Source organism: Myxocyprinus asiaticus, chromosome 5 (genome assembly GCF_019703515.2).
Source record: "Myxocyprinus asiaticus isolate MX2 ecotype Aquarium Trade chromosome 5, UBuf_Myxa_2, whole genome shotgun sequence".
NCBI lineage: Eukaryota > Metazoa > Chordata > Actinopteri > Cypriniformes > Catostomidae > Myxocyprinus > Myxocyprinus asiaticus.
In genome coordinates this window covers 14601214-14620773 of record NC_059348.1, presented here as the reverse complement: position 1 = coordinate 14620773, position 19560 = coordinate 14601214, and the positions used below count along the sequence as shown (strand labels likewise).

The following is a 19560-nucleotide window of genomic DNA, read 5'->3' as shown; positions in this document are numbered from 1 at the left end:
TGCTAACCCAGAATAACATTAAGGCTCGTCTGAATTTTGTCAAAACACACCTTGATGATCCTCAAACCTTTTGGAACAATGTTTTGTGGACTGAGTTGAAAGTGGAAGAGAGGGGTCCCGTTACATCTGACGTAAATCAAACACAGAATTCCCCAAAAAGAACATCATACCTACGGTCAAGCGTGGTGGTTGTAGTGTGATGATGTGGTGATGCTTCAGGGCCAAGGAGACTTGCAATAATTGAGGGAAACGTGAATTCTGCTCTCTACCAGAAAATCCTAAAGGAGAACGTCCGGTCATTTGTCCGTGAGTTGAAGCTCAAGCGCAACTGGATTATGCAGCAAGACAATGATCCAAAGCATAGGAGTAAGTCCACCTCTCAATGGCTCAAACGAAGAAAAATGTATGTTTTGGAGTGGCCTAGTCAAAGTCCTGACTTGAACCCGATTGAGATGCTGTGGCAGGACCTTAAACAGGCAGTTCATGCTCAAACCCTCCAATGTGGCTGAACTAAAGCAGTTCTGCAAAGAAGAGTGGGACAAAATTCCACCACAGCGTTGTGAAAGACTAATCTCCAGTTATCGGAAGCTTTTGGTTGCAGTTGTTGCTGCTAAAGGTGGTGCAACCAGCTATTAAGTTTAAAGGAGCAGTTAGTTTTTCACATGGGTGATATAGGTGTTGGATAACTTTTTTTGCTTCAATATATATATATATTTGAAAACGGTATTTTATATTTTGTGTTTACTCAGGTTGCCTTTGTTTTATGTTATATCTTGTTTGAAAATCTAAAACAATTTAGTATGAAAAATACACAAAAATAGAAGACATCAGGATGGGGGCAAATACGTTTCCACAGCACTGTATTTCAATACATATTGATATTTCAGTTTTTTCTTTTTAATACATTTGCAAAGTTATCAAAAATATGATTTTTACTTTGTCATTATGGGGTATGGAGTATAGATTGATGTGAAAAAAATAAATAATATAAAGCATTTTAGCATAAGGCTGCAGCATAAAAACATTTGAAAAAATTGAAGGGGTCTGAATACTTTCTGAATGAACTGTATATATATATATATATATATATATATATATACTCAGTCTACGTGAAATAGAGTGAGTCTTAGAGGCTTTTCAGACCTGTAGCTTATTTCATTTGTTCTAAAACTTTGAAAAATGGACCAAAATTGTGTTAATAAAGCTCTGTCCCTTCAAACTGTCCTCTCATTGATCAGAATGTTTGTGCACTGCTCCAGTATTTAGCTGGTATATATATATATTTAATTATTATTATTATTATTATTATTCTTTTTTTAAGAATTTTAATAAGCAAAGTAAAGTTCAGAGGTTTCTATGCCTTGACCAAAGCACACATAACCTGCATTCCAAACAGGATACAAAAATTAGGATAGGAAATCAGCTTTAGAAGGAAACTTTGAAGCGACAACAATCATGACATGCCATTGTACCAAACAGTAGTTTCAAGAAAAATGACTTTTAAAAGTTAGTTCCGAATGACTGTTATTTTTCATCCCCATACTTTTCACTTCTCCAAAGCTCTCACAATGGATAATAAAATCTTTGAAGGGAATAGGGCAAAGGGCTGTTCACTTCTGAATGGAATGCACCAATACTGTAGCAGTGCAGTGGCAGAGTCATGGTATAAAACTATCAACACACGAATGAGCATTCTTGAGCTTCCCATCACGAGAGATAATTACTGCAGTGCTGGATTTTGTTATGTGTGGACAGTCACTGTGCAACTGTTGGAAACGAAAGTCAATAAAATGCAAAATCTCTATAATGGCTGCTTTAGTTTGTCTATGTGCTTTTCTAAATGCCATGTTAAAGAGGGACCTATTGGAGGATGACTTGCAATGTGATCAATGTATATCGTTGCCCAAAAATATTGAACAGAAAATGTGTTGTTACTATACTGCTCAAACTTTGGCACATGTACAGTACAGGGGAGACCTTGTTTTCTCTAGCAGTGGTTTTGTATGTTGGTTTCAATCACTTAGTTCAAAACTGTCTTAAATTAGAATAATCGTATTTTTGTAACATAATTAAAATACTTTTATTGTGCAAAGTTATTGTAATGTAAGGGTCATCAACGTTTAAAAGGACAAGGGTTTCTTTTTTACGTATGTCATGTTAGGGTAAATGTTGTCATTTTATACAATTCATCAATATCTGTTGGTCAAAACAATGATTTTATATTTTTGTAAGTCACCTGTTATACTTGTGTGTTTCATTATTATTTTAGCGTTAAAGTTTAGCTGAAAATCCTATTTTATGTTGCTGAAAGCCGATGTAAAAAAAAGTATTCCAGCTTAATGTGCAGATACAAATATAATCCATTTGTAAGTTGATTTCCCCTAAAAGTGTAACACTCTACAATCAGTGATTAATTGGCTCACTACACCTTGCTCTGTGTACTCAGCACTTTGCTTTTAGCGTGAACTACATGCTTGATTTCTGCAATAAAATCCTTCTACAGTGTAACAGGTTTTTATAAGTGTACTTACCCTGAGGGAGTTTTGGATTCTAGGAATTGAAACCTTGTATTTTCCATTGTTTATATCAGAATTCATTAACCAAAGTAAAAACCACTGGCAGATGGGTTTTAAGATGTCATGGGAATCAATATTTCTGGACAGATGGAGAACTTTTAGGAGAACAGCTAATGTCAATATGAATTCATTGGCGCACTTTATTCCTAATAAAAACAAAAAATGTCTTCGTAATCTTTCATCAAAATTTAATAACTTGCTCCACCTCTAAAACGAATTTTGCTTTTGGCTGATGTCACGAATTTCTCTTACTTTTCAAGCCTTCCAACTACCTGACTTATTCTGGTATGGATCGCCCACTTGTCACGTTCCAATCAATTCCTGATGGATAAAAACAAGTCCTGCTTACACTTGTCAATTTGAACATCCTATTTCATTTAGAAATATGTCCAATTATGGAAGTAAAATGGGTTGCAAACAGTGTTTCTGAAAAACAGCTTATTTACATTGATTCACTTAGCAAACACTATATTATCCAAAGCGATTTACAAAATGAGGAAGATACAACAAAAGCAATTTATCTTAAGGAGACAGAAACATAAAAAGTGCTACATTACAAAGTTTCAATTGCATTAGAAAAGTTCTAGCCAAGAGTTGTTCCACCATCGAGGTACATTGAATCCTAAAGTCCGGGAAAGTGATTGTTGAAGTTTCTGACTGTTTTGGATGGTGGTATTTTAGACAGGGTTGGGAGGGTTACTTTGAAATGTATTCCACTACAGATTACAGAATACATGCTGTAAAATGTAATTTGTAACATATTCCGTTAGATTACTCAAGGTCAGTAATGTATTGTAAATACTTTGGATTACTTCTTCAGCACTGGTAGATTTTTTCACTTGTTTTGACTATAAAAACTCTGCCAGTACAGTAAGACAATATACACATGTTAAAAATACATTCTCTGAAAAACCTAAATATCTTATGCAGTGTTGTTTCTAAAACAAGATAAATCAAATTGATCTTGTTTTAAGGATTTTTAGGTATTTTTACAGGAAAACAATACAAAAATTATTATCAAGAATATGATTTATGCCCTAATATCAAAGATCTTACTAGAAAAAAGAAATTATGATCCAACGTGAATTTATATGATATGAAAAAAATATGATCGTGCCTGGTAACGTACATGTAAAATGGCTAGAAATAGCATTTTAGCTTAGCGTAAAGCTGACAGTTTACACAAGGTTTATTTCTATTTCTTCTGCTCCAAATGTACTTCTCTGTCTGCTCGTATGAATGTAACACATCATAAAAAAGTGTTTCACTGCTGTTCAAATGCACTTTGGATCGCATCATTTATATGTATAAATGTTTTCTATCTGAAAGGACTAAATATTAAATGAAACAAATGACAATAAAATGCAAAGTAATCTCTTCAGTAATCAAAATACTTTTTGAATGTAACTGTATTCTAATTACCAATGATTTAAATTGTAACTGTAGTGGAATACAGTTACTTATATTTTGTATTTTAAATATGTATTCCCGTTACATGTATTTCGTTACTCCCCAACCCTGATTGTAGATGAACCCAGCTGAACAGTGATGTTGTGCTCAACTGCAGGATTGGCTGCAAAGACGAGGAGCTAATGAGCTTGATTGAGGAGCTTATAATATGGCTTAAAAAGAAAACTACAATTCAATAATTTTTTTGGGTATACAACTTCGCATTTTGAAGGTTGAAGTTTACCTAAGGCAGTAAAGCATTTCATTTATCCCACAATGCTTTATTCAGGAAACAACCTTTTAGAAACTGAGACTGATCATTAATAAGGATCATGCAGTTTCTCATAAAGGTTTCTTTAGCTCTTTCTTACTAGGAAAAGCTTTATTGACAATAGAAACTGGGAAATATGGTATTTCCTAAATATTGGCTAATCAACTGTTGCAAGTCAAATGTCAGAACATCAAAGACACTAACAGTTTTGCATACAGAAATCTCCCTCACAAACACACACAGATGAACAAAAACTGGAACACACACAGTCTTTGTTTTGAGGTTCGCTCACAGATCATATGTCGTTTGTCCTCTCTGAGAGCATTGCTATAATTGTCACCCTGCGTCTAATGGTAACAAGTCTTGTAAAGAGATCTGGCCAGGGAGACCGAGTCATGGTTGAGCAGCTGAACACTTCTGTTTGTCTGTATAGAACAGGAAAGCAGACTCATTCAGAAAACAAAACAAGGGTTTGAGATTCTGTAATAATGATGCCATTTAGTTTTTTTATTCTTTTTTTTTTTTCTTAGGATTCAAGGGAAATCCACGTATTGTCAACCCATAGCCTATATCTCTAAGACTGAGGCAGATGTTCAAATAATAATAATAATAATTTACTAGGTAGTCTAGTTGTGGTTGCCTTACAAGCTGCTTGTTATTTTGAACCTTCACTGTAAAAAATTTCCTCTTAGATTTACAGTAAAATACAAGCAGCAATTTCACCAGCAATTTACTGCAAATATACAGCACATTTAATGTAAAGCTCAAATGCAGCTTTTTACTGTATTCATCAAATACTGACAGCTACAGTTTTTCAAAGTAATTACAGTACAGTTCTACAGTACTATGTCATCGCTTCAGTTCCCAGCATGCACTGCAACATGAAGAAATTACATGCATTTTTTTTTTTTTTTTACTATTTAATGGTTTATTTTGCTGTTGTTTTTGTTGCAGTTTTAGTTACTTGTTTTTTTGGTTCAGGTTTTACATTTGATCTAAAAGTATGATTGGTGATTGTCATCATTGTTGAGTTTTGTATGCTGAGTGTTGATATTTGTATGTGTCTAGTTGACAATTCACAAATTCACCATTAACAGTAGACACTCAGTATAAAAATCTGCATTGTAGAACTACCTTTGAATGCTTATAATTCAATTACTTATGTATTGTATAATGACATAATGCTATTGCCTCATTTAATGGTATTTGCAAGTTATGTTCAGACTGACCTTAAGTTTAGCTTTTTTCCTACCAATTAACACAGTGCAAATGGTTGTATTTAACTACAACACATTAACACTGGCTGGAAAAACATTAAGAAAAAAAAGAAATAAGGTCCCAGGTCCCATCCCAAGGGAACACCAATCACCATAATAATGGTGACTTTAAACAAAACAACTATTTAAAACACTAAATAGTGCTAAGAACTCTATTAATTCTGAATTAAAACTTCTGTAGATGTCGCCATAAAACCCTGATGCATCCCAAGCAGCAGGGTTGGGGAGTAACAGAATACATGTAACGGGATTACGTATTTAAAATACAAAATATAAGTAACTGTATTCCACTACAGTTACAATTTAAGTCATTGGTATTTAGAATACAGTTACATTCAAAAGGTATTTTGATTACTGAAGAGATTACTTTGCATTTTATTGTCATTTGTTTCATTTAATATTTAGTCCTTTCAGATGGAAAACATTTATACATATAAATGATGCAATCCAAAGTGCATTTGAACAGCGGTGAAACACTTTCTTATGATGTGTTACATTCATACGAGCAGACAGAGAAGTAAGTTTGAAGTAAGTTTGGAGCAGAAGAAATAGAAATAAACCTTGTGTAAACTGTCAGCTTTACGCTAAGCTAAAATGCTATTTCTAACCATTTTACATGCACATGTTACCAGACATGATCATATTTTTTATCAAGAAAATTCATATTGGATCATAATACATTTTTTTTCTAGTAAGACCTTTTATATTAGGGCAAAAATCATATTTTTGATAATAATGTTTGTATTGTTTTCCTGTAAAAATATAAAAAAAATCCTTAAAACAAGATCAATTTGATTTATCTTGTTTTAGAAACAACACTGCATAAGATATTTAGGTTTTTCAGAGAATGTATTTTTAACATGTGTATTTTGTCTTACTGTACTGGCAGAGTTTTTATAGTCAGAACAAGTGAAAAAATCTACCAGTGCTGAAGAAGTAATCCAAAGTATTTAGAATACATTACTGACCTTGAGTAATCTAACGGAATACATTACAAATTACATTTTACAGCATGTATTCTGTAATCTGTAGTGGAATACATTTCAAAAGTAACCCTCCCAACCCTGCCAAACATATAGTACGTGCAAGACCTGATCTGTATTTCACAATTTTAGGATTCTACAATCAAACAAGTGCAATACTGTTATTTTACATTTATACAGTATTTTTTAAAGGTTTAATTGTACTTTTTTAATTGCATTTAGACAAGTGAAGAATGAGGGTGACAGGGTTGGATCCAGTATTGTTTTTATGTGTCAACAGCATGAACACTGACAATAAGCCACAGATCTATACTATATTTTGGGTTTTAAAATATATGGTTCAAAATGTCACTAGCTTTCACCAAGATGGCACTAGGATTTTTAATGTACATCTTCCCAAAATGCTTGGCAAATAACAGCTTTTTACTGTTAAACGGGTCACTTCACAATGAGCCTGCTCTTATCTCCCAGAATGCAATTTTTTGTTAATTTTTTTTTACAACAAACTGTTGTATTTAAGAACAACAGTAGAGCCAATTGCAGTATATACAATTTTCAAACTCGATGTCTGTTTTCCCAATACTCCCACCACCTGCCATTGGTTAGACAAACAGATAATACAACCCTAAACTGCAAACTTGCAAATTGCATTCAGCATAGATTTTGTGGCTGTATTTGTGCCATTGCCTGTTTTGCATAATTGTTTTGTGAATCGGGTGCTACCACCACAGACAGCGCATGCAAATGAACAGCGCTTTTACCGGCAGCAATTCATTCTTAGTGAATTCCCCATTCTGTGTGATCAGACCAGTCTTTAGGCAGATGAGAGGAAATTGCACAAATCTAAAGACCTGAATGACTTAATCGATTAAGAACCAATCCCTCACTTGGAACACATAATAATTGGTAAAAGTCATATAAATCAGGCTTCTAAAGCAGACATTACACTGTGACTGCTCTGCTTTCCATTACTAAAGCCCCATGACTGGCAAGAACTATTTCAAGATTGTCCATCCTTATCCTCCTCGACCTGTCTGCTGCCTTTGACATGGGCATTACTGGTACTGCTCTCGCTAGTTTGAATCCTATCTCAGATCCTTTAATGTTTCATGGAGGGGAGGAGGAAGGGGAGGCAGGTAACCCAGGGTTCAGTGCTTGGCCCTCTCCTCTTCTTGAAATACAGTATACTGTACATCACTGGGGCCATTTGTAGAGTCTCATGACTTCTCCTGCCATTGCTACACAGATGAAACACATTTCTGCCTGTCTTCTTGACATCTCGGACTAGATATGGAAATGAGGTTCCACTCTTAACCTTGCAAAGACAGAACTCCTTGTCATCCCAGCCAACCTATCAACTGAATAACATATCACCAAACAGCTAGTAAGGCCCAACAACACTAAAGCCAGCCGGTAATCTTGGGATAGAATTAAATGAACAGCTGCACATCACAGATCACATCTTAACAAAATCAGTAAGGATCAGAAAAATCAGTCCATATAACATCAGGAAAATCAGATTCTACCTGTCTGATTATGCTATGCAGCTCCTGGTCCAGGCTCTTGTCATGTCAAAACAAGACTACTGCAATGCTTTAATAACTACCCTTCCAGCTAGAAAGCAGCAGCTTGTCTAGTTTTCAATCAGCCAAATACTGTAGGTGCCACACCACACCCCTTTTGGTTTCTCTCCACTGGCTGCTAGTTGCATGAATCAAATTTAAGGCTCTGATGACCCAAACTACTTCTAGGTCTGCACTTTCTTACCAAAACACCCTTCTTCAGGTCTATGTTTTTTATCCTGTTGCTTGCGATCAGTTAATAAGTTAATAAGCGACGCCTGGTGGTATCATTGCAGTGAAATACAAGGTTTGCAATCTTCCTGTAGTTTTCCAAACTTCAAAAAATTACTGAAGTCACACCAGTTCTGGGAACATTTTTCTAACTCATAGCCTTATTGCACAAAAATACTTCTGCTCACATTTTTGCTCTAGCATTGTACGATTCAAGCACTCACTGAAATCCGGTATTGTTTTCTCCTTTAGATTAATTGTGTCATGCATTTGTATAACTTTAATACAGGCTGTATCGGCACTTTGATTTCGCATGCTTTGAACTTCTGACTTGTTTTTGATTAGCACTTTTCAACACTTTGAATCAAAACCAGCTCTGATATGCTTATTTTCTAACTTCAGATAATTAAATCTCCCCTAGTGTGAAAAAGCAGGAAGCTGTCTTGTTGTTTAGGTCTTCTGAACTTAAAAAAAATGTGAAATGTTTTTTTTTTTTTCATTAATCACTTCATTTTCTGTACACAGTACAAACAGTACATATGCGATGAAATCTCAAATAGTGTCTCCCGGTGAAATCACACACACACACACACACACACACACACACACACGCATGCACACACACACACACATGTGAAACGGGTGATTCTCTTTGTATACTTTGTCTGTTATTCATTATTTCTGTAAGGAAATTGTAAAATTAGCGCAATTCTCTCAGGAGCAGGCTAGCAGCTAGTTTGTTTACTATGGTGGCTGTGGAGCTCCTCTCCTTTTTCAGTGCAGGTTTTTGTCCAATCACAGGCTGCAGCACCTCCCACAGTCCCTATACGTCCCAAAAGTATCTACCCCAGAGTAGGAGCTAAAAATGCCCCCTACAACGGCTTCAAGGAACTTTAGTTCCTTAGGTGCGAAAGTGAATAAAAGCACTAGTCCTGGGAAAAAGTACCTAAAACGGGCTTTAGTACGCCAGTGGGAAAGGCCCTTAAGTATGACAAATAATCTCTTCACCCGTAAAGAGAAAGAAATATGGTTCAGATTGTGATGGACTGTGGTGGTGGAGGAAACTGTGTATATAAGTAGGGCTGCATTTTCCAAACACTTTATTGTAAACTCATTGGAAGATCACTTGAAATAAATGTTTTTCCAAAAGAACATCTCAACACTTGAGCTATAATTACTGAAATTATGTCACACATTGGAGCGAGTTCTCTCATCACTTTTCTTTAATAAAACCAGAAGAGATTGTCCTACATTCAGCATATGCTCAACTAGTCCCGCTGCAGAGCGTCCAACACCCCCACCCCCCACTGTGTCTCTCTAATTTACTCTTTACTTCACATAATGAATAAATTCAATGGAAAATTGCTTTTTTGTCCTCCTAATTAAACTGATGGAAAACTACTAATGGGAGAGCAGAAGCTGCTGTGCCCCTTTACCAAGTGATCTCAAGTGGCTTTGATAATTCTTCTGAATATATATTTAGTCCCATTTGAAGGAAGAATGGTGGAGACCAGTTAAATATCATGAACTGTTCAGTGCAGATCTACACAGCTTCTGCATGCTTTGCACTTCTAGCAGTCATGCTTGAACTCAAAAGCTGGCTACTGTCCACTTTAAAATATCTGTAAACATATTTCTCAAATCTTAAATCTATGAAAAAAGTTAGCAAGCTTATTGACAAAATGCCAATAAGGGAGAAAATCTTAGTAAAACCTGCCTATTTGAACACAGAACAAGAATATTATTGCTGCATCATTTGTCCGGACAGTAAATATTTTATATCCTAGAATAAAAATACAAACAAAAGCAAAACAAAACTGTTTTTTAATTTCTCTTTTGATGCATCTGAATCACACTGTTATGTTCTTAATAATTACATTTTGGTTGCCATATTGATTGATGGTAAAAATGTTTTTAAAATATGATCACAAAGATGGGGAGATGAATTAAAGCTGTTCCTTCAGCTACATCTCCTGAAAACTAAAAGATCCTACTTTCTATTGGATCTTTACAGTATTTACTGTATTAATACTGTCAAAATATCAGTTTAAAGGAAAATTCCAGGTTCTTTACAAGTTAAGCTCAATCGACAGCATTTGTGGCATAATATTGATTACAACAAAAAAAAATTTTGACCCGTCCCTCCTATTCTTTAACAAAAAGCAAAAATAGAGGTGACAGTGAGGCATTTACAATTGAAGTGAATGTAGCCAATTTTTGAACATTGAAATACTCAGTTTCAAAAGTATAGCCACAAAACATAAACAAAATGTGGGTTAACATGATTTTAGTGTGATAAAATCACTTACTACCCTATTCTGTTTAAAGTTGTAGCCAATTTTGCAACTTTGTTGCCATGATGATGTAATGTCAACAAACAACAAACAAAAATGACAAATTTAAACAACTTTGCAGCTCAAATAATACATGAGTTTTAACAGAAGAATTAATGTAAGTGCTTTTATAAAATTATAAGCTTCACATTTCTGCCTATAAAACCCCATTCACTTCCATTGTAAGTGCCTGACTGTAACCTCGATTTCTGCTTTTTTTTTTTAAAGACAATTGGAGGGATGTTTCGAAATTAATGTTTGTGGTAATCAACATTATGCCACAAATGCTGTCAATTGAGTTTAAATTTTACTGAAGCTGGACTATTCCTTCAATGCTGGTACTTCATGAGTAATACCTGTCAAAAGTTTGACACATCTACAAAAGCTACTCTTTATTATTACTAGTTTTCATATTTTAGAAGAATATCTAAATATTTCAGCTTCTTCAAAGAAGAAGCTCTCCATGCTCTGGACATTCTCTCAACCAACTTCACGAGGTGCATTGGGACGCTTTTAACACACAATCTTGAAGGATTCCCCATCTATGGACACTTGTTGGCTGCTTTTCCTTCACAATTCAGTCCTGCATCCATTAAAAATACTCAGAATTGTTTACAACTAGAGCTGGTGAAACCCTGTCTTCAGGTAAAGACTGAGAAACACTCCAAAGACTCTTAAAAGAGCGCTTTCCTTGCGCAATAATTTGCTGTTTGCGGTAGGCGGTCAGCTTGCAGTTGCTAAGTGCTGATATTCCAGCATTTCAGCGGGAAATCGCTCTCTGCGCGCTATCATTTCTGACAGCAGGCACGTCACAATCACCGCTCGTGTGGATGTAAAGCTGGGACGCTGAGCGCGTGCGGCTGGAAGGGAGGGTCATTCCCGCCGGCGGGAAACTGTTTTTACACCTGAATCGGATGCTAATAGCTGACTGAAAACACTTTTTTATCTCAGAAAACAGCGCGGGAATTTCTGCATTGTGCATCTGCCTCATTCACCAACATTGTGCTCGAGCTTCCTCACAAAACGACACTCCTGGTATGAATATTTGTTCTTTCTTTATTTTCAATGGGATAGGCTTTTAAAACATGATTTTATGCAGTAACTTACAGTTTTTCTGCTCCAGACACTGTTGAGGGATGAACTCGTCGGCTGGAGCAGGGAATTACCGGAGGAGTTCAACCAAAGGGGATAAGGTAAGCCGTTGATTTAAACAGCCAGTGGATAGTTGCTTAAAAACAAATAAAACCAATTAAGATATAATGTATTCTTTCTCTCTGTATCTCTCTTACACACTCTCTGTGCTTTTTAATGAAAATGAGCACTGTTAAGCAGCAGCACCGATGGAAATCTTGATATATAAATGGTGATGATGTGAAGGAAATGTATGTGAGATTTAGAAGGGTAAACAGTTTTATTATTATTATTATTATTATCATTCCGTTTCTCTCATGTTTTATTGTTTTGCTCTGTCTTATTGTACCTAATATATCACTGAGAAAAACATGAGTTGCAGGGGACAGGAAACATTGTGTGAACTTGATAGGATTTATGAAGTGCAAGTCAGTGGAGCTTTCCATATCTACCTCAGGACTGCCAAAAGCCAAGAAGTCGGTCCCACTCTGAAAGCTCTCTGTTGAGAATAACTGTTCTTTTTATGTTGGATATCATGACACATCAAATTATGTGGATGAATGTTACATATGTTGAATACAATTTGAAATGTTACATAAGTTGAACGGAAGACCTCAGGTGGACATTTGGAACTCTATGTTCAGTATTCATAAACAGTGATAACTGATGATGCTTTCAGAAGTCTTAAGATTGAGGATGCAGTCCTCACTGTGCATGCACTCACCTGACCTTGGATAAGGCCAATTAATTGTAAGCATAATCTTGTTTAGCAAAGCATAGAAGTGCTAAATTAGTAGTCATTTAGAAACCTCAAGAGAACTTTAGGATTCTTTAGCAGTCTAAGTTTTCCAAAGAGGATGTGAAATACATTGTCAAAATTCCAACAAAGCATAAACTAGTTACTGAATAAGAAAATAAAAAATACATCGCTTTTGGCACATGTAACCTGCTCTCAAAATGGAATTCTTGTAATCGGTTTTGATGCAATCAGGTTTGCTTTATACATCAGCAATTTGACACTTGTAATTAATGACCTGACAAGAAGTTCCTTGGTTTGGTGACTCGATCCTACGGATGACTTGAGCGACACAAGTAACTTGAACCTACACTTTTCCGGAACATAATCCATTCAGATGTCTCGCTAATATGTCATAGATGACAGACTCGCTCATTGCATTAAGACATCCATATGTATAGGAGTTTGCCACTCAAAAAAATCTGGAGCTTCACTGGAGAGGGTTCCTCTGCTCTTTTCCATCCTCCACTTTTTCATCCTTCTTCCAGCAGTTCTTTTTCAAGTTACCTTTGGTTGCCCTAAACTCATTTAACCCATGAGGTAGGTATTCAAAGTTGATGTATTGCTCAATTTGAATCAAATGCTAGCCTACTTATGCCTCTCAGCCATTCCTACCCTAATTATCCTCACCAACAGAGTTTGAATTATTGGCCTAATATTTCTGTGGAGCGTTTTCTTGTTTTGTTTTGCTGCTTTTCCAGAAACACCTCTGGGATTTTGTCTTACAAAGTTTTAAGGTCTTGTGACATCGCTGCAGTGAATTGCCATCATCCTGACCCACATAAATATAGTTCATTGCTCATCAAGATGCAGCTGAGGGGAGAAAACATCAGCCAAAATTCACTGAAGTTCTCCCCCCCTCTTTTTTATTAAGTAATTTAGTACACTCATTTGAAATAGTCACACTATTTTGCACTCACATGAAATGAACAAGAAAGGCAAAACTGAGGCACTGGGAGGATGGGGGTGTTATTATCTCCAAACTTTTAGAAGTAACTTTGCTGTGAGGCAGATGGCTTTTTGAAAAATCAGAACTGTCAACAGCTTGCATTGAATACATTTTTCTCCTTTGCAATTTAATGGGAGTCTATAAACAAGAGGAAGTGAAAAGGTTTTTTGGGGATTACTAAATGGTTTGCTAGGGATTACCACTGTGTTTTATATTGAAATGGCGACTTTTATGCCATTGGCTTGGTTCTTGCCATGCTATTGAGCGTAGAGGGTGAAAATTCATTGGAAGCAGCGAACTAAACTAAGTACGCCCTCTGCTGGTAGGCTGTGTACTTGTTTGTGAATAATATCAGAGCGCTGTCCAGTAGTGCATGTTCTGCTTTATTGGGTAAAACAGGAAAACTTTCATGTTTATAATGGTTTTACAGAAATTACTTAGCCAGTAACCATTTTGTCCCCTGTTACCCAGTGAGGTTAATAGGCTCTTCTCCACTCCATTTTTATTTAATTTTTTTGTCAGATATAAACACTGTCTGGAGTCATAAGGTACATACAGTATAATAGTGTCAAAAATCTTGTTAATATGTTTTTGTCTCTGTAAAAATGTTTTTTGTTCTCTCTTTTTTCTTTTTCTTTTAAAAGCCGTGGTGTTAGATAATGGCAGTCCATTGACTGATATGTCTGTCATCTGCAAAACAAGATGTTTTGTAGTGTAAAATAATAATGTTAATATTAATAAAAGTTTTTTTAAGGGAAAAAACTGGGCGATGGATTGTTTTGTTTTTTAACGCATTTGATTAATTAGATTTATTTATTTTTTTTCGCAAGTGGTTTGAAAAAGTTTTCATGCTTATCTTATTGTATAGTTGGCTCTAAAATCAGTGGGACAAACTGCCTGTCTCAAACTCTAGACTTTTAATCCATTTCACAGAATGGGGCTGTTTCACAGAATTTATTGGCTGTTGGGACTTGTTTTGATTCAGTGCTTTTTTTAGATAATTAAAAAGCATTGTTACCATGTGGCAGTGGGTGTTCTGAAGATACTCCCTGATTTCCAGAGATATTCACTGATTTCCAGAGACTGACCTAACTGTATCAAATACAAAATGACATGACATAATTGTCATGAAGCTCCCCATTTCCCATTTTCCCCTCTGCTAAAAAATATGTGTGGAAAGCTGCAGAATGGAGGGAGAGAGGCTGCCGCAACAACTGTGTGTAGTCCAGCCACTTCTGCATGGCTGTTTTACCTATAAAAGCTCACAAATTGAATGGATAGAATTAGTTATGTGAAGACTTTCAGTCAGATCTTGTTTCAAAGGAGCCCCAGTTCACCTGTCTATAATTTTCAACAGGGGATGGTTCTAGGATCAGGGGTTAGCCGGGGCTTAGCCCAGACATGTGTGGATGTGTTTAGGGCCATCCTTTGTTGAAATTTGGAAAACAATACAATTGCATATAAATGTTGAAACACTACAAAAATTAGTTGTCACAATACAAAAATTCCAGTAGTCTGTACGAATACCAGTAAAAGTACATGTTTATTGATACCAATTTCTATACCACCGCAAAAATAGGTAATATACTATTGAACACACTCTTTATGCCTATTTAAACAGTTAAGTATGAATGTACATAGTACATTTAAACAATGTCATGTTTCCTTCAAGTGTTTCTCAATTATGTAAACATTGAAAGTTATTACTCAGGTAAACAGTTGTTCTATAACATGGAACAAACTATAAACTAAACTAAGAACAGTAATATAAAAAATAAGAACATTGAGTGGTTTATTTTCAAAATAGTGTTTCGATATTGTTGTTTTATTAATACTAACAACAAAATAGACAGCAACTGCAAGGAATAATGCTCAGATCTGATATTTTGACACATACCTGTATTTGTTCCACCTGTTTGCAATCACTTGACTGTTTATGCATAACTATATACACATATACAAATACATATGCATAACGTCCTGGTTACTTGCGTAACCTCCGTTCCCTGATGGAGGGAATGAGACGTTGTGTCGATGTAGTGACACTAGAGGTCACTCTTGGGGGCCCGAGACACCTCTGGTCTTTGATAAAAGGCCAATGAAAATTGGCGAGTGGTATTTTCATGCCACTCCCCCGGACATACAGGTATAAAAGGAGCTGGTATGCAACCACTCATTCAGGTTTTATGCTGAGGAGCCGAGACAAGGTCCGGCCATTTCAGCGGGTAGTTCAGCGTTGTGGCAGGAGGGACACAATGTCTCGTTCCCTCCATCAGGGAACAGAGGTTACGCAAGTAACCAGGATGTTCCCTATCTGTCACTCACTCGACGTTGTGTCGATGTAGTGACACTAGGGGTCCCTATACAAAACGCCGCAACTGGCTGAAATGTGTTATGTGAACTGGCGGTGTGTGACGGGCAGACAACTGTGTGCTTCATTGCCAGCGCACCAGGCTGACACGTAAGCTCCCCCAACATAGTTATGAGTGTCGAACGGCCCTTTGGGGACAAGTCGACTACCCAAAAGATAGAGACAGGCTAGCCCAGTCATGACCTCTTTTCCCCTTCTTTTTTTCCACTCCCTAAAAAACAAGGGGGATTATCTGACTGGGCCGCCAGGTCTAGTCGGGGGGTGTCCCTCCCAAGGGGAGGACACCGTGGAGACCACACCTCGCCCAGAGAGAGGGGTGGATATTTAAGTGGAAAATACATCACATGGTCTTACCGACCATGTGGAGAAGTCTCATGGTAGATCCTACCCAACAGGGGAGGAGTTACTACAAACATGGAGACTGTGGCAGAGGGGGCTCTGCCCAAGGAAGACACAGTTTGCCAACAGGGAAACGAATTAGCGGAAGATATACATCGCATGGGGTTACCTTACAGGGAACCGCCACATGCATAGCACCTACCCCAAAACAGGGCTCTTAGTTAGCACATGTACTGGGCCGGCAGCGAGTCTCTCCAAAAACTCGACTGCCACAGGGCAGTCAACCGGGGAACATAGTTTGTAAACACTACTGGGAATTAATGATGCATGTCTTCAGCTCAGAGGAGGTGAAAGGCGCTATGTGCAAGCGATACATCCGGCTGGCTATCCCGGGCTTATCCGCTTGTATTGCGTGCCACTACCTGGGATGAAACCGGTTCCACCCGGAGGTTGTAGAACCTTGCAAAGGTGTTGGCTGTTGCCCAGCCCGCTGCTCTGCAAATGTCTGTTAGAGAGGCACCCCTAGCCAGAGCCCAGGAAGCCGCTACACCCCTGGTAGAATGGGCTCGCAGATCCATTGCAAACAGCGCCCCAGCCTGTTTTGGAGGTGACTGTCGTGACCACGACATGCCTGGAGACCTGCTCTAGGGGAACACCTGCCCGTAAAAATGAGAGGTTGGTCCAAGGGCTGAAGAGACGGTGACAGACCGGCGTGATGGCCACGCAATGTGTCCCGCAGCGCCATGGCCATCTTGGGACTCGAGTCTGAAGCCAGCGCTGAAGTGGTCTCATATGCATCAACCTGAGCAGGGTGGCAACCGCTGAGGATGCCATATGCCCCAGGAGCCTCTGAAAGAGTTTCAGTGGAACCGCTGTTTTCTGTTTGAACGCCTTCAAACAGGTCAGCACCGACTGTGCACGCTCGTTCGCGCTGTCAGTGAGACTGAGTCCAACTCCAAACCGAGAAAAGAGATGCTCTGAACCGGGAGGAGCTTGCTCTTTTCCCAGTTGACCCGAAGCCCTAATCGGTTGGCTATCCCGGGCTTATCCGCTTGTATTGCGTGCCACTACCTGGGATGAAACCGGTTCCACCCGGAGGTTGTAGAACCTTGCAAAGGTGTTGGCTGTTGCCCAGCCCGCTGCTCTGCAAATGTCTGTTAGAGAGGCACCCTTAGCCAGGGCCCAGGAAGCCGCTACACCCCTGGTAGAATGGGCTCGTAGCCCTACCGGGGGCGGCAGGTCCTGGGCGTGATATGCCATAGTTATGGCATCAATGAGCCAGTGGGCGATCCTCTGCTTGGAGACAGCGCTTCCTTTCTGCTGTGTACCAAAGCAGACAAAGAGCTGTTCAGAGATCCTAAAGCTCTGCGTGCAATCCAAATAGATGTGTAAAGCGCGCACTGGACACAGGAACGACAGGGCTGGGTCTGTCTCCTCCTGGGGCAGTGCTCGCAGGTTCACCACCTGGTCCCTAAAAGGGGTTGTGGGAACCTTGGGCCCGGACCGAACTCCAAGCACGTTTTGCTGACAGAGAACACTTACAGGTCTCCTACCCTCTTGATGGAAGTGAGCGCAGTAAGGAGGGCAGTCTTCAAGGAGAGTGCCTTAACCTCAGCCGACTGCAAAGGCTCAAAAGGGGCTCTCTGTAGACCCTGAAGAACTACAGAGAGGTCCCATGAGGGAACGAGGCACGGTCTGGAGGGGTTCAGCCTCCTGGCGTCTCTCAGGAACCTGATGATCAGGTCGTGCTTCCCTAAGGACTTACCGTCCACTGTGTCGTGGTGTGCTGCTATAGCAGCAACGTACACCTTCTAGGTGGAAGGGGACAGCCTCCCTTCGAACCTCTCCTGCAGGAAGGAAAGCACCAATCCGACTGTGCATCTCTGGGGTCTTCCCGAGACACCACTTAGCAAACAGATGCCACTTAAAGGCATACAGGCGCCTCGTATAGGGGGCCCTAGCCTGAGTGATCGTGTCTACCACCGCGGGTTGGGGGGGCTGTCGCAAGGAGCGTGAGGTCCGAGAACCACATCTGGGTGGGCCAGTAGGGTGCTACCAGGACGACCTGCTCCTCTTCCTCCCTGACCTTGCACAGAGTTTGTGCAAGTAGGCTCACTGGGGGAAATGCATATTTGTGCAGGCCAGGAGGCCAGCTGTGTGCCAGCGCGTCTATACCGAGAGATGCCTCGGCCAGGGCGTACCAGAGCGGGCAGTGGGAGTATTTTCGGGAGGCGAACAGGTCTGCCTGTGCCTGTCCGAATCGACTCCAAATCAGCTGGACCACCTGAAGGTGGAGTCTCCACTCTCCCCTGAGGGTAACCTGCCGTGACAGCGCGTCCGCTGCAGTGTTGAGGTCGCTGGGGATGTGAGTGGCTCACAGCGACTTGAAGTGCTGCTGACTCCGGAGGAGGAGATGGCGGGCGAGTTGTGACATACAACGAAAGTGCAGACCGCCTTGGCGGTTGATATATGCTACCATTACCGTGTTGTCTGTCCGAACTAACACGTGCTTGCCCTGGATCAACGGCCGGAACCTCCGCAGGTCAAGCAGAATTGCCAGCAACTCAAGGCAGTTGATGTGCCAACACAGCCGCGGGCCCATCCATAAGCCGGCGGCTGCGTGCCCATTGCAAACAGCGCCCCAGCCTGTTTTGGAGGTGACTGTCGTGACCACGACATGCCTGGAGACCTGCTCTAGGGGAACACCTGCCCGTAAAAATGAGAGGTTGGTCCAAGGGCTGAAGAGACGGTGACAGACCGGCGTGATGGCCATGCAATGTGTCCCACGGCGCCATGCCCATCTTGGGACTCAAGTCTGAAGCCAGCGCTGAAGCGGTCTCATATGCATCAACCTGAGCAGGGTGGCCACCGCTGAGGATGCCATATGCCCCAGGAGCCTCTGAAAGAGTTTCAGTGGAACCGCTGTTTTCTGTTTGAACGCCTTCAAACAGGTCAGCACCGACTGTGCACGCTCGTTCGCGCTGTCAGTGAGACTGAGTCCAAATCCAAACCGAGAAAAGAGATGCTCTGAACCGGGAGGAGCTTGCTCTTTTCCCAGTTGACCTGAAGCCCTAATCGGCTGAGGTGCGAGAGCACCAAGTCCCTGTGTGCACACAACATGTCCCGAGAGTGAGCTAGGATTAGCCAATCGTCGAGATAGTTGAGAATGCGAATGCCCACTTCCCTTAACGGGGCAAGAGCTGCCTCTGCGACCTTCATGAAGACGCGAGGGGACAAGGACAGGCCGAAAGGGAGGACCTTGTACTGATACCCTCGAATGCAAACCGCAGGA

General features: G+C 39.6%; 1 protein-coding gene across 1 annotated transcript in view; it reads left to right on the top strand.

Moving 5' to 3' along the window:
- The first annotated feature begins 11315 nt into the window (after positions 1–11315).
- The window catches only part of LOC127441627 (dipeptidyl aminopeptidase-like protein 6), a 220770-nt gene continuing 212525 nt past the window's right edge, over positions 11316–19560 (top strand). Inside the window, exons 1-2 of the mRNA XM_051699245.1 lie at positions 11316–11717; positions 11806–11875. Of these exons, the coding sequence (XP_051555205.1) occupies positions 11819–11875 (57 nt within the window). The 5' untranslated portion in view covers positions 11316–11717; positions 11806–11818. The remainder of the gene's footprint in view (positions 11718–11805; positions 11876–19560) is intronic.